This window comes from Chelonia mydas, chromosome 1 (genome assembly GCF_015237465.2).
Source record: "Chelonia mydas isolate rCheMyd1 chromosome 1, rCheMyd1.pri.v2, whole genome shotgun sequence".
Taxonomy (NCBI): domain Eukaryota; kingdom Metazoa; phylum Chordata; order Testudines; family Cheloniidae; genus Chelonia; species Chelonia mydas.
The window spans coordinates 333,791,666-333,808,183 of NC_057849.1; the positions used below are offsets into that span (position 1 = coordinate 333,791,666).

Sequence of the window (16,518 nt, forward strand, 5' to 3'; positions counted from 1 at the left end):
TCTGTGCATCAGAGTGGAGACTGACTTTTAGAAGTAGGGTTTAAGTACTATTGAGAAGTCTTTACAGCCCAGCACATGCTGTTTTTAGGACAGGACTTTTCTTTCAGAGACACTGGAATATGTGTGTAGCTTACTCTTGAAGCCATAGAGGAGATGGACAAGTTTCTTAAACTTTAACACTGTTACATCAGTCTGACTCCTTTGGCACACAACAGTTCCATTTTTAGCGTCTGTACCTTTTAGGATGTTGTGCTGACACAAACACTTAGCACTGCCCAGTGTTACATTGTAGACCTCAGTGCCTTTTTGACCTTTTGCAACCCGTTCAGTGCTGGCTATGTTTCCATATTTCACCTGCAAGGATGGTGGCTTTCTGAATATCCTGTTTATTGGAGAACTCCAGTTACTTATAAATATCCTTGTGATTTCCAGGAAAGACTTAGAGAGAATTTAGTTTATTGGGAAAAAAAGGGGATTGCCTTTTAGATAGAAGTGACAATATAGAATCATGGGGAGAAGACTGAGAATGAGACTGGAGGAATTGGAGGGAGTGGCCTGGGAAAGCAATAGCTAGTAGTTGAGAAGTAGTTTGGAATAAGTTAGTTCAGAGTTCATTAACTAGGAGAGCAACTTGTTAAGTGGAGTAGAAGAAGGTTGTGGAAGTGATGGTTTCATTCAACAGAGTAACAAAATCTGAACTTTTAAATTTAAGAGAAAAAGATTCATGAAGATTGTAAAAGAGGGAATTGCAGTTGTTGAGATGGATATACTTAAAGCATGAAAAGAGATGTCACCAGAGGCAGTGTTGATGTGAGGACAAACGCTGGCAATGACCTAGAAATGAAGATAGACTGACTTTTTTTCTTCCATGTTTTTGGTCTATAATTTTGAGTTCTAAGACGATGCCAAGATTTCAGGTCTGGAGAAAAATTTTAAGGTCTGGTTAAAGAGACCAAATAACTAAGCTGAACATGATATAAAAAAAGATTCAATGACAAAAATAATCAGTAGGAGGAAATAAGATTGAAGACAGGAGCTGGGCAAGCAGATAGAGGGCAAATAGAGTGAGTTGTGAGTTTGCCTTTGTTTATATAGGAGGTTAGACTAAACATTAGAATGATCCCTTCTAGCCTTCAGATGTATGCATCTGAGTTATGGGAGAAGTAGATGTATTTCAGTTTAGGTAATTTTAATGCAAATGAAAGGTTTAAATCAATAGGTAGCATAACTGCATGTTTCCAGGCTGTAACTTTTATCTACTATTATCAATTACAAAAGATTTATTTGTTCAGCATGAACTTATCAAAAAGACTGTTAAATTGTCCAGTGAATAGGCTAACAAAACATATTACCATCTCTAAAGAAGCTTAGTACTCTTATGAAAAGCAGCCTTCCGTAAAGGCACTGAATATTCAGGGTTTTCAGTCCAGGGTTTTAGCTCCTTAGTGCAAGGGGATAGTTCTTAATTTCTCCTGCAGCTCTTATCCCATTACTGTTTTGCAGAGGAAGGCAGGGCTTCTCTTTTTCCTGGCTCTCCATCCTACCCACTCAGTCTCCAGAGATTATGGGTCACTGGTGACTTTCCCCATTGAGTGCCCAACAAAGAGAACTGGAGTCAAAGAGCTGCTGCCTCTTGAGCCTTTAGTTCATGCAGCTGAAGCTTTGAATTTGATGTCTCTTGTTGTAGTGGTGCAGAAGTGAAAGGAAGGGGGTGCGAGAGAATGTGATGTTTTGGGTATCACCCAAACAGATAAGGAGTTCTTTCACTGCCTTCCCCATAACCTTGAGTACCTTTATGCAGTGCAGATTTGTTTCAGATCCCTGACATCAGTAGCCTGCCCACAAGCACAAGGTTTCACCCTGGCTTCCACCAGCCTAGTTTCCTTGCAGAGTGACACCAACCGTCCTTCCAGGCTCGAGTCTCCTCACGTCCATCTTCCCTGAGTTCTTAACTATCAGACATTCTGACTTTTCCCTTCTGGTTCATAACTCCTGAAGGTGTGAAATCAGCCCTCCAGTTACCAGCTCACTTTTGCACCTACGCTGCACACAGTTAACACACCGCAGACCTGCTTGGTAAAAATAAACAAAAAGTTTATTTAATAGAAAAAACACAGATTCAAAGATGAAATAGGAAGGGAAGTTATCATATACAAGTTACACAGAAAATAAACATAAAGAAGCAACTTCAGATTTACACATCTATATTCGATAAAATCCCTTTTCTAATACAAGTTACCTATCGCCTTTGAACAGTTTTTCCCAGTGTACCCTCTAGCCATAGTTGGGATCCATCCTTCACAGAGTGCCTTCTGCCTTGAAGACTGTCCCTCAGGTTCTGGATGCCAAATCTCAGACACAAGCTTGCTTTTAAAACGCTTTTTTCCTTTTTTTTTTCTTAGTCCATGGTGACTCATGTTTATTCAGTGTGTGGAAATCCTCTGATATTTTGAGAACTGGGATGTCCCAATGTCTTTCCGTTAACTTTCATGGTTCACCATTGTCTCTTCCTGGCTGGACCAGGATCATTACTTGGAACTGGTTTTGTGTTAACACCTGGAGGTGCCTCTCCTTGCTCTGAGGTATAGTTGAAATTGTAGTACAGGTTACGAACGGTTTTCTGTATACATAAATACATAGATTCATAACCACAGTGTGTATACATATCTCATAATAACCATCAAGTTCAGAACATTACAAACTTTCATAAAAGACCTTACTTGATACACTTTTATAGTACAATAATACAGTATTCAACTGGTTGGTTCAACTGTTCATTTCTGGGGTTTAAAACTTCTGTTCTCCTGTTGGAGTGTCTGGAGCTGATTATCACAGTGGGTAAACATAATTATCAGTTGGGGTTAGTGGGTATTTGCTATATACCTGTATGTGCTTCAAGTTCAAGTCCTGATCCATTATTTAAAAAATAATGTATTTGCATAGTATGATCGTTTTTCTGTATCTTACGCGCAGCAGTAAAGTGTGTCCACTTCCCCAATCTGGTATATGTGCTTGGAAAACAAAATGGGTCTTTTATCCTTTTAAAGACATTTCTCTCGCTGTATTGCATCACTTGTAGTTAGTACAAGTTTACAAGTCAAGATAAATAAAATACACCTTCTACCCAAGGTTTGTTCTTGACTGCTCACCTTTGGTCCTTGTCTGTGCTACAAAAATTCCCCATTGTTAGCTGTTGCCACTGGTAACACGTGCTGTATCAGTACTGAATGTGGTATCACTGTAAGCATTGCCAAGGACAGCCCATGTTCACCATTTCAGAAAACGTGGTTAAAATCTGCTCAGAATTGCAGGTGAGTAATTTTCCCTTGTTGTACTCAGGGAGGTCTTGCTGTAGGAAGTTGCAGATGGCAGAGAAGCATTTGAAACACCTCATGAATTGGAAATATAGCAGATTAAGTAGATGCTTCAGTACTACAGACTACTCTAGACTACAGGCTCTAGCACTGCCTTACAGTAAACACAAAAATCCAATTTTTTACTTAAATAGTATTATACAAATTGGATTGTAGGCTTATGTTAGCAGTAAAGGTGAACTGTGAAAAGGATTACCATCAGAGCAAATAATTTGGGGCCACCCCAAGGGAAAATCTAATCAGGTTTAAAGCCTTAGCAGTATCTAATATGTAGAATTGTGGTCTGCTGAGTTCTGCTGGATATTTTTTAACCTTAAGCTTTTCTTGCGGAGCATAAATTTTGTAATAAGGTCTCCAACTAGCTGTGTCCTTACAATGATTGGCAGTCATGCTGCAACTAACTGGATCATTTCCTACCAACCCCATGCTGCAAGGATCCAGATGGAAAATTGAAATGAGAGCAAGTTCTTGGAAATCATAGGACTAGATAAAAAAAAAATCTGAATAGTGATAATGAAACCAACACACCACCTGGGTGTGGTGTTCTGTCCCATCTAGTGGCAGCGAGACCACTTAGAGTTAAATGAGTCTGCTTTATCACAGTAGCTAACAGCCAGTTGGCTTTTAGCTCATGCTGTAGAGGCTCATGCACTCAGCTCCAGAGGTCCCTGGTTCAGTCCTGCCCGCCGACAACCATGGTCTGTCAGTGTTACAATAGGATTGTTTAGTCTGCGGAAAAGAAGAATGAGGGGGGATTTGATAGTTGCTTTCAACTACCTGAAAGGGGGTTCCAAAGAGTCTGGATCTAGACTGGTCTCAGTGGTAGAAGAGAACAGGTCAAGGAGTAATGGTCTCAAGTTGCAGTGGGGGAGGTTTAGGTTGGATATTAGGAAAAACTTTTTCACTAGGAGGATGGTGAAACACTGGAATGCGTTACCTAGGGAGGTGGTGGAATCTCCTTCCTTAGAAGTTTTTACGGTCAGGCTTGAGAAGGCCCTGGCTGGGATGATTTAGTTGGGGATTGGTCCTGCTTTGAGCACGGAGTTGCACTAGATGACCTCCTGAGGTCCCTTCCAACCTTGATAGTCTATGATTCTATGATTAAGATAATGGACTTCTTTTTTTTCTTTCCCAGGGAGAATGTTTGGAGTCCTAAAAATCCTTTTTCTTTAACTTGCACTCTCTTCCAAGGCTCTGTGTCACAGTGACCAGCAGAAGGCTGGAAAAGATTTGATCAGAATTGCCCACTAATAGGCCATGGGATCATTACAGAGGGTACTATAGGGTCTGGGTTTGACAGGTCAAGGCTTGAGACCTAAACTTGTTTCTCATGTAGTAGCTCATTCTGGGCTCAGCTGACATTGTGGAGCTATCTCTGGAGATGAAATATTGTTGAGTCTCATGGCAAAGGATTAACAAAAATGAAAAAAAATAAGTCAAAATTGCCTTTGATATATATTGGTTGTGTTTGTTGTGTGCTCTTATAGCCTACTTGCAATGAGAATTAATGTGATAAATGTTCATAGTAGAATGTGTGTTTTGTAGCTCATTTATGTCATAATTGTACTTGCCTTCACATCAAAGTCTGTACAATCCTTTGTGTTGATGTGCAAGAAAATGTCTGATTTCCAAGTGAAAGAAAATCAAATGTATTTTAGTTATTATTGCCCATTTGGTTTCATTATTTTATATTTTACATAAAGAAATTCCTCAAATATCCATCTGAACTCAATTTTTTTTAATCCAGATAAATGCCAAACTGCCACTTTCTGCTTCTTGTAGAGCTGCTAGGGGCTTGTATTATCAGCAGAACTGCTATACATTATTTTACAGATTGAGATGAGTTTTCATAAAGGAGGAAACTTAAAAAATGAGAACATTTTATATCACGATATATGCTTGGGCTAGCATTTTCTGTGTTTTTTCTGTATTAGGGAGGATAATTTGTATTTTTATAAAGCTTTCTTCTCAACTTGGTATCTCCTCCTGATGTGAAGTGCAACACAGAATTTGTTGCTATGGAAATAACTTATGATTTAGTATTTTGAGCTGTGAAGAAAACCAACTTTTTATTAAATGCATACACTTCTGGTAATAGATTTCAGAGTAACAGCCGTGTTAGTCTGTATTCGCAAAAGGAAAAGGAGTACTTGTGGCACCTTAGAGACTAACCAGTTTATTTGAGCATAAGCTTTCGTGAGCTTGGTTAGTCTCTAAGGTGCCACAAGTACTCCTTTTCTTTTTACTTCTGGTAATGGATAACATGCTAAGAAAAAAATAAATCCACATGTTGTGCCTTTCTGATCTTGTTTTTCAGTACGATATATTAGAAAATATGTCTCCAGATAATCATGGTTTTGAAGAAAAGGTCTTTAGTTATTGGACAGTTATAATACTTTTATCTTCTATGTCCCCTTCTAACCTTAGTGATATCCAGGTGTTATAAAAACACCTCTAAATTAAGCTATACAGTGTCTCTGTGGGGTAGGTGAGTCATCGTTACCTATTTACAGATAGGGAAACTGGCTGGCACAGAGGGTGAATTTTACTTGCAGTAATTCAGGAAGTCTGTGACAGATCCAGGAGTAGAATACCGATCTTCTAACTCCTCCTGTACTTTAGCAACTAGACCTTGCTTCCTTTCTAATTGTTGTTCATACAGCACCAAAAGCATGTTAGGCACTTTACTATAGCTCAGTCCTTGATCAAAGAAGTTTGTAAATTAATTTTAGATGTGATGCAAAAAAGTGAGTGCAACAAAGTGGGGCGGAGATGGTGAAGGAAAGAAGAAAGGAAAGATCATGGCTGTAATAGGATTACATGATTTCATATGCTTGTTATGAAGCTGATCCAGCAAAGGACTTTAACATATGCTTAATTTTAAGCACATGAATAGTCCCAGAGAAATGTTCATGTTCAGTGTTTAACATGTGCTTAAGCGCTTTGCGTGCCCTTTATTACTCCTGGAGGAATTCTGTGCCACTGCGCAATGCATAATTTTGCAGAAATTAACATGCACATAAAATTTCATTTCCCCCACAAAAATGGTCTGCAGTGCTGCTAGCCATCACTAGGGCCCACTGGATTTGGGAGAACCCAGCTTGCACATACAGGTCACTGCTGGGGGGAGGGAGAGGGCATTAGAGGGTTCCTGGCAGCTGCAGTTCCCAGCATGCCCTGAGGGAAGGAGAGGGCGGCATGCAGGAAACTGTGTGAGCCTGGGATGGAGCATCAGGCTGTTTCTCCCTCTTGGATCCCAGGGCTCTGGGTGGGAAGGGGGGACAGGTGTCTGGGCAAGGGCGGGGGCTCACAGCTTGGCTCTGGAGAGGATTTTTAATTTTTTGGTGCAGAGTGCCCCCAGGAGTACTTTATGCACATTCTGTGATGGTACCACTGTTCTATTTTTTTAATTTAGTTTAAATTTTTATTTATTTATTTATTTTTAATTTAGTTGTGCTTCAAAATGAAAAACCTGAAGGCTCCATTGTAACATTAATTCTCATTTTACTCCTACAGTGCAAGTAGGCATTGTCAGCATTTTACTTGTGGGAAAACAGTCAGGGATGTCCACAGAGGACATGTCGGAGCTGAAATCAGAGTTCAGGAGCTCCTGGTTCCCAGACCTGTGCTCTTACCATACTCCTCTCTAAAAATGTGTCTATATCGTGCATATATGTAAAGAGACTTCTCAGCTGATATAAAATACTCTTATAGCTCTAGCACAGACACCAGTATTCCTATTCTTTGGTATCTGACTTACTGTTGGTATGTTTTGAAATTAGGTAGTTTTTCCCATCTTCCCTGATTTCAGCTCTGACACTTCCTCTGTGGGCATCCCTGTCTGTTTCCCCACAAGTAAAATGGTGACAATGCCTACTTGCAATGAGAATTAATGTGTTAAATGTTGATAAATGCAAAGTAATACACATTGGGAAACATAATCCTAGCTATAATATAAAATGATGGAGTCTAAATTAGATGTTACCACTCAAGAAAGAGATCTTGGAATCATTGTGGATAGTTCTCTGGAAGCATCCACTCAATGTGTAGCAGCAGTCAAAAAAGCAAACAGAATGTTGGGAATCAAAAGGGATAGATAGTGAGACAAAAAATATCATATTGCCTCTATATAAATCCATGGTACACCCACATCTTGATTACTGCGTGCAGATGTGGTCACTCCAACTCAAAAAAGATATATTGGAATTGGAAAAGGTTCAGAAAAGTGGAACAAAAATGATGAGGGGTATAGAACAGCTTCTGTATGAGGAGGGATTAATGAGACTGGGACTTTTCAGCTTGGAAAAGAGACGAGTAAGGGGGGATATGATAGAGGTCTATAAAATCATGCCTGGTGTGGAGAAAGTAAATAAGGAAGTGTTATTTACTCCTTCTCATAAGACAAGAACTAGGGGTCACCAAATTAAATTAATAGGCAGCAGGTTTAAAACAAACAAAAGGAAGTATTTCTTCACACAGTGCACAGTCAACCTGTGGAACTCTTTGCCAGAGGATGTTGTGAAGGCCAAGACTGTAACAGGGTTCAAAAAAGAACGAGATAAGTTCATGTAGGATAGGTCCATCAATGGCTATTAGCCAGGATGGGCAGGGATACAAAATCAACCATACCAACAGGGTGGGCCGTGTCTCTAGTGGCAGTAAACTGGTTCTGCAGAGGTCTCTGGCTGGCTTGTTCCCTGGTAGTGGAATGGAGAGCCTTCAACAGAGACTGAAGAGAAATTGTCGTCATCGTCCTCCTCGTCCTTTGGCAGAGGTGGAGCAGTTATGGATGCTGAGGGAGACTCCATCAGTACAGCACACACATCCGGGGAATGAGATGCGATTGGTACTAAGAACCTGTCAGTGACAAGCAAGGGCAACTCAGGCATTTCTTAAACCAGCAAGTCCCAAGGAAAGCAAAATTTCTGCTGTACCGGAATGGTGGGCAGTACCAGAATGTCCTGTGAATTTGGTAGGGCCCTATTTATGAATATGTTGAAGAATATTGGTCCCAGTACAGACCCCTGGGGCACATCACTATTTATTTCTCTCCATTCTGAAAACTGACCATTTATTCCTACCCTTTGTTTCCTATCTTTTAACCAGTTACTAATCCGTGAAAGGACCTTCCCTCTTATCCCATAACTGCTTACTTTGCTTAGGAGCTTTTGATGAGGGACCTTGTCAAAGGCTTTCTGAAAGTCTAAACCTAGTATATCCACTTGTTCACCCCTGCCCACATGCTTGTTGACCCCTTCAAAGAATTCTAGTAGATTGGTGAGGCACAATTTCCCTTTACAAAAACCATGTTAACTCTTCCCCAAGAAATTATGTTCATCTAAGTGTCTGATAATTCTGTTTTAAGTAGTTTCAACCAGTTCGCCTGGTACTGAAGTTAGGTTTACTGGCCTGTGCCAGGATTACTCTGGAGCCTTTTTTAAAAAATTAGCATCACATTAGCCTATCCTCCAGCCATCTGGCACAGAAGCTGATTTAAATGATAGGTTACATACCACAGTTAGTAGTTCTGCAATTTCACATTTGAGTTCCTTCAGAACTCTTGGGTGAATACCATCTGGCCGTGGTGTCTATTACTGGTGACAATTACTGTTTATTTTATCAGTTTGTTCCAAAATCTCCTCCGTCACCTCAATCTGAGACAGTTCCTTAGATTTGTCACCTAAAAAGAATGACTCAGATTTGAGAATCTTCCTCACATCCTCACAGACCTATGCAAAGAATTCATTTAGTTTCTCAGCAATGGCCATATCTTCACTGAGTGCTCCTTTAGCAACTCTATCGTCCAGTGGCCCCACTGGTTGTTTAGCAGGCTTCCTGCTTCTGATGTACTTAAAAAAATGTTTTGCTGTTACTTTTTGAGTCTTTGGCTAGTTGCTCTTCAAATTCTTTTTTGGCCTTCCCAATTATATTTTTACACCTCACTTGCCAGAGTTTATGCTCCTTTTTGTTTTCCTCAATAGGATTTAACTTCCACTTTTTAAAGGATGCCTTTTTGCCTCTAACTACTCCTTTCACTTTGTTGTTTAGCCACGATGGCATTTTTTTATCCTCTTCCTATGTTTTTTAATTTGCATTAATGCATTTAAATTGAATCTCTATTATGGTGTCATTAAAAAGTTTCCATGCAGCTTGCAGGGATTTCACTTTTGGCACAGGAGCTTTTGGCACACCCTTGGGTGCCCCTAACCATACCCTTTACACCACCTTGGTGGCCTTACTAGGACCCATGGGCAGCCTATAGACACCAATTCTCAAAGACCCCTAGGGTTTCCCATTGTGATAGGAGAAGGCAATCTTCTAGAGCTTCTGTCTGGACCTCCTGATCCAGAAGAGGAGACCTTTGAGGAACAGGAAGCAAGACAAGACAGAAAGATTACTCCCATGATTTAACATCTCTTCATCCTGTCCTGATGAAGCTGTTATGCCTCCCCCACCAACCTTGGCCGACAACTTCAAACAATTTCAAGACCTTATCAAGAGGGTAGTGGATTCTTTACCAATTCCTCTGGAAGAGGTTAAGGAGTTGCACCACAAGGTGCTTGACATCCTGCACACTTCCTCATCTGCCCACTTTGCACTTCCCATTCATGAGGCCTTGCTGGACCCAGCAAAGGTTCTATGGCAGACACTGGCCACAATACCGCCTACATATAAGAGAGTGGACAAAAATATACTATGTTCCCTCTAAAGACTTGGACTTTTTATTTTCACACCCATCCCAAACTCCCTTGTCACTGACGCTGTAAACGAATGTGGTAGACAGCACTACAGTAAATCGACACCGTCTGACAAGGACTTGAAACGTCTTGCTTTATTTGGGCGAAAATCATATTCATCGGCAACCCTGCAATATAGGATCGCCAATTACCAAGCTCTTATTGCAAAATAAAATCATGTCAATTATTCCAAACGAAACGCTTTCATTGGCCATCTTCCAGTTGATCAGAGGGAGCAGTTTCAGGAAAATATTGCCGAAGGTCAACATCTCTCAAGGACATCTTTGCAGGCCTCTCTAGACACCGCTGGCACAGCCACCTGCCCCATCTCCACAGCAATGGGTCATGTGGAGGGCTTCCTGGGTTCACCTTTCTGGCTTTCCAAGAGAAGTCCAGTTTACTGTGGAGGACCTTCCATTTAAGGGATCAAAGTTATTTGCAGAGAAAATGGATGAATCCCTTCACACACTAAAAGATGCTAGAGCTGCTTTGTGCTTGCTGGGAATTTACACACCTGCACAAAAAAGAAGATATGGTAAATCCCCCATGGGACAGAGATCCTGGTCTACTCTGTTTCTTCCTCCTCAGAGGCATTATGAGCCCCAACCAAGAAGACAACGTCTACCAAAGAGGAGACCAGCTGCCCCACAATCATCAACTTCACACCCATCTACATCTAAACACCAATTTTGACATGGTGGTTGAGACCCCAAATTACCACCTTCATCTTTGTTTGTGGCAACAACCCAAACATCTCCCCTGCTTCGGTGACCACCTTGCTCTTTTTCGTCAACTAGAAATGTATAACCACAGACAAGTGAGTATTGGAGATCATCTCCACAGGGTATTTGATCCATTTTACCTCCCTTCCACTTGCCCATCCCCCCCTCCCTGACCGTCTCAGGCATCCTTCTCACAAGCATCTTGTACCTCAGGAAACACTCTATCCTGAACCTAGGTGCTATAGAACCAGTTCCCACTCAACATAGAAAGGATTCTATTCCAGGTACTTTCTGATACCGAAAAAGAATGGCTGTTGGAGACCCATTCTGGATCTAAGTTCACTCAAGAAATTTGTAAAGATATAGCACTTCAAAATAGTTATTCTTGGACAAATAATTCTATCTCGGACCAACGGGACTGGTTCTCAGACCTTGACCTACAAGATGCTTATCTTCATATTGCAATCCATCCATCCCAGAAGGTTTCTGTGATTCATTCAGGGACAGGATCACTTTCAATACAAGGTGCTCCCATTCGGACTATCGTCTGCACCAGAGTGTTCTCAAAAGTCCTTTCTGTGGTAGTGGTGCAAACAAGGAATTATGATATTCCCACATCTAGAGAATTGCCTGCTCAAAGCACACTCCTTTGAAGCTTTGACAGCCCCACAAAAGACCACGGACCTATTTCTTCAGCTGGGACTGCAATTAAACATCCAAAAATCCATATTAACTCCAGTACAGCATCTGGAATTCATAGGAGCCTATATAGATGCAGTAGAGGCTAACACTTTCCTTCCCTCACGCAGGTTCGACACCTTAGTCAACTTATTCTCAACAATCCAGGCCAGCCCTGAGACTTCTGCCAGCAACTCCCTTGACTGGTGGAAAGACAGTCACAATGTTTGTGCAGCAGTGCCCTTCACTCAATCACCCCTAATTTTAATAATCACAACAGACGTATCCCTATTGGGATGAGGAGTCCACCTGGACACGCACACTGTTCAAGTCAAATGGTCCCCACTCAAGTCCACACTACATATCAACTTACTAGAACTCAGAGCAGTCAGAAATGCCTGTACATATTTCTTACCACTGATCGGGGCAAGCATATAAAGATTGACAGACAACATCTCATGTACGTTTTACATAAAGTGTCAGGTAGGAGCAAGATCATTTTCCCTTTGTGTCGAAGCAGTGAAACTCTCGAATTGGTGCATTCGCCACCAAATCAACATCTCAACAGCTTACATCCCAGGCATACAAAACACTACAGCAGACGCTCTCAGCAGGAATTTCTCCCATGATCATGAATGGGAAATAAATCCCTCCATTCGCCACAGCATATTTCTACACTGGGGAGTCCCAAAGATAAAGTTATTTGCCACAGCCAGAAACAAGAAGTGCTCGCAGTTCTGCTCCAGGGCCAACGTGGGTCATCACTTTCTCAGAGACGCCTTTCTTTTACAATGGAACACAGATCTCTTGTATGCCTTTCCACCAATTCCTCTAATATCCACGGTCCGGCTCAAGATTTAAAAAAAAAAAAAAATAGAGAGCCACAGTTATCCTCATAGCTCCCATGATGCCACATCAGACATGGTTTACATACCTTATTCTACTGGTGATTTGTTCTTGAGCCTGTTCCTCGCTTCCTCTCTCAGGATGCTGGCCAGGTCCATCAACCCAATCTGCAGGTTATCTGGCTCAAGGCATGGCTCCTCGATGGTTCAAAGGCTTGGAAATGACCCACTCCAAGGATTGAAAGGCGGTGCTGTTGCATAGAAGGAAGCAAACTACTCGTCACACATATGTTCAAAAGTGGAAGAGATTCCAACTCCGATGTGACTTGAGGCACATTACTCCTACATTCTCTGCACTATCACTTGTGCTGGATTACATCCTAGAACCAAAAAAATCAGGATTATCTCTAAACTCTGTAAAGGTGCATCTTGCAGCCATCACTACCTTCCATCAAAAGATAGACTGTTGTTCTCTTTTCACTCACCTTACAAAAGAAGGTTTCTCAAGGGCCTGGGTAACCTCTTCCCACAAATCAGATGTCCTGTACTGACATGGGACCTCAACTTTGTCCTCAAGTGGCTAACCAGATCTCCCTTTGAACCCATGGCCACCTACTCACTTCTGTACCTCTCTAGGAAAACCGCATTTCTAGTAGCCATTACTTCTGCTCGAAGTATAGGAGAGATAAGGGCTCTAATGGGTTACTCTCACCTGTTACAGTTTTTTTCAAAGACAAGATTACACTATGACCACATCCACGGTTCCTACTGAAAATATCTTTGGACTTCCGTATAAACTAGCTTATCCGCTTCCCAATTTTCTTTCTGAAACCACACTGGGACAAAAGGAAGGTGACATTACACACGCTCAATGCAGGAGATCATTAGCCTTATATTTGGATAGGACTAAGCCCTTCAAGGAAGTCTCCCAGATGATTTCTTTCTATTGCTGACAGATCTAAGGGATCCTCAATCTCTTTAAAAAGACTCTCTCTAGATGGATATTGGACTGCATTACCTATTGCTATTGCTCTCAAGATCTTCAACCTCCTTCTAGACTTTTCTGATTAGGAGGGCAAGACTACAGTGAAAGAATGTTAACTATTCTTAGCTTTGAGTAGACCACTTTGGCTTCATGAACAGCTTTTGCCTGTGGGAATGAAAAAGTACTGGAAACCTGAGTTTTGATGATAGCTAGATTTGATGCTCTAGGTTACTATGCATAGACAAGCTAAGATTTGGATACATCCTTAAATGGTATGATTGATTCTTATTTGGCTTCTTAATACGTAACCTCCAAAGTTAGGTGATCCCTTTAGGATAACAACTCCAGAGTTGTTCAGACTATGTGGAGCCTGTGATAACCTTGGTGTGATTTATATAATTTTGTTTTAAATATTGTATGATAAAATTCAATTAAATCTCAATATTTTTAATTGTGCAATGTACCAGTTTAGAACTGCTTGTGTTCTTGTATTTTGATGTGTATATGTGTATATCAGGTTTCAGCCTCTGACCCCTGTTCTCATTTTTCCTGAAGTAGTTGTTTACTGTGGTATTCTGTTTGCGATCTGTTATCTTGTCGTCCCGAAATCTAGCTGCCAATACTGGAGTATACCATAGGAAATATAAATATCAGAGGTAATACCACTGAAAAAAAGTAAATATGGAATCCCAGTGTAATTTTTGCTGATTCTCACCATGTTGTAAAAAGTGTGTAAGAAGTCTTTATTGATTGACTGTGCTAATTTAAATATTTCAACTCATTATTTTTTATTTGTATTACTGTCATACCTAGGGGCCTTAATCATAGACCAGGGCTCCATTGTGCTAATCACTGCACGAACACAGGATTTATGTTTAATAGCTAAAGAGCTTATTAAGTAGAATCATAATATGAATAAATAGGAGCTTTTTAGGTTTCATTAAGATAAAACTTAAATGTCTCTTAAATCTTCTTCATGTGATCCTTAGAGAAACATAGTTGAAAATAAATGAGCTTTACGATGGTCATACGGAACAAACTACTTAATTTCAAGCTTTCACCTGAGTTTTTAAGAAGGCTGCAAAAAAAATTGTCATAGTGCTAGAGTTTAAGGGACCACTGATCATCTAGTCTGACCTCCCGTATATCGTAGGCCACCGACATCACCCAGCACGTGCACACTGAACCCAATAACGGAAATGAGTCCAAAGTAAATGAGGCCCACAGGAAACTAGACTTACGTGCCACAGGCAGAGACTAGGAGGGACTGAGGTGCACCAGTGCTTGAGGGCCCTCCAATGGCAGGGAATTGATTGAATTAGAAATACTCAGATAGTCCTGGCATATGACCCATGCCTACATGCTACAGAGGAAGGCGGAAAAACCCCAAGGTACTTGCCAGTCTGACCTAGGAGCAAATTCCTTTTTGACCCGACATATTATGGTGATCAGTTAGACCCTGAGAGTGTGAGCAAGAGCCAGCCAGCCAGCCAAGCACCTGAGAGTGCGAGAATGCTCAGTGCCATCCCAGAGCCCTAGCCCGCCCAGCCCCATGTCCCATCTCCAGTTTTGGCCATCCCTGATGCTTCTGAGGAAGGAGATTTTAAAAACCTCCCAGAATACATTGCAGAGAAAATAATCTCTTCCTGGCCTCTCCCAGTTGTCAGCCAAAACCCTGAAGCATGAGCTTTAGGAACATAAGACATAAACTGGAAATTAGCCCTAGGGCTGTTGAGCTCTGCCCCCCACCGTCACAAGCAACATACTTGTAATTTATTTCTCTGCACTCTGCCTCCAGCCACCCATCAGTTACACTATGAAGACTTTTGGTGTGAGGGAACTTTAATAGCTTAATGAGAAACATTTTTCACCTGATATGTTTTATTTGTTTCTAGGAACAAATGATGAGAAAGAAACAAGCAATGCATCTCGACGCACGGTATGTCACAATGGTGGAGAATGCATACTACTACTGTAATCCCCCTCCTGCTGAAAAAACTGTGAGGAAGAAACGCCCACCTCTGCAGGAGTATATTCGTAAGCTTCTTTACAAGGATCTCTCCAAGGTCACCACTGAGAAGGTGAATCCATGTGAAATCTTGATGTTGTAGATGGCAGTACTTGTGACATGATGCAACTCTTTCTTTTTTATATTTTCTTAAATTATTTATTACAAGAACAATAATTATAGGTACTCATTTAGAACCTGAGAGTGAAAGGATGAAGTTAACTAATGCTGGGAAAGAAGGCTTCTGCTTGACCCATGTAAATGGTTGAGGTTGAAAAGATGGGAAGAGGTTTTGAATTATCCAGATCTGACATTTGTTCTGAAGGATCCAAGAAAGTTGGAACCCAGCAAGTGTCTGAGGGCAGGGTTGACATTAATGTTTACTACTCCCAGGAGAGGAGAAACTGCTTCTGCTATGCCTTGATCAGGATTATATTAAAGATGGGCACGCTATCTGAGCTATTAAAATCAGAGGCATGTGCATGCTCACAAGGCAAGATATTTTAAGGTGAGTCAATGGGGATATCCAGGTAGAGTTCCAGCCTTGATTTTAGTCTTCCAGGAAGAGAAGAGGAGTAGGTCTGAGAATATGCAAGTCCCAGAGAAGAACACTTTGTGGTTTCTCATCAAGTCACGCTGGGGGGGTGAGGCTCTCAAACTCTAAAGGTACACCAGTCTTATTCTAAGACATGTTCAGGGAGAGTCTACAGTATCTCTGGGGTATAACCTTGGATGTCTGTTAGACCAGTGGTTCTCAACCTTTCCAGACTACTGTACACCTTTCAGACGTCTGATTTATCTTGTGTACCCCAAATTTCACCTCACTTAAAAACAACTTGCTTACAAAATCGGACATAAAAATGCAAGTGTCACAGCACACTATTACTGAACAGTTGCTTACTTTCTCATTTTTACCATATCATTATAAAATCAGCTGGAATGTACATATTATACTTCCATTTCGGTGTTGTGGAAGTAGATAGCTGCACCCAACCTGAAAGTGAGAATTGTGAGAAGTGAGAACCTTTATGATATTTTAATTTGTATAGATTTTCCTAGTGCTTTTTGTGTAGCCTGTTGTAAAACTAGGCAGATATCTAAACGAGTTGATGTACTCCCTGGAAGACCTCTGTGTACCCCCAGGGGTACGTGTACCCCTGGTTGAGAAC

The 16,518-nt window shown here is 41.1% G+C and overlaps 1 protein-coding gene across 20 annotated transcripts in view; it reads left to right on the forward strand.

Annotated features, from left to right (window-relative positions):
* Positions 1-16,518, forward strand: part of UPF2 (UPF2 regulator of nonsense mediated mRNA decay) — a 197,470-nt gene that overhangs the window by 55,003 nt on the left and 125,949 nt on the right. For all 20 annotated transcript variants that reach the window (XR_006292715.1, XM_043552968.1, XM_043552946.1 and 17 more), the window contains one exon: positions 15,237-15,422. Coding sequence is in view for 19 of the 20 variants with exons in the window: in XM_043552968.1 (XP_043408903.1) it covers positions 15,237-15,422 (186 nt within the window). In the remaining variant the exon portion in view is untranslated. The remainder of the gene's footprint in view (positions 1-15,236; positions 15,423-16,518) is intronic.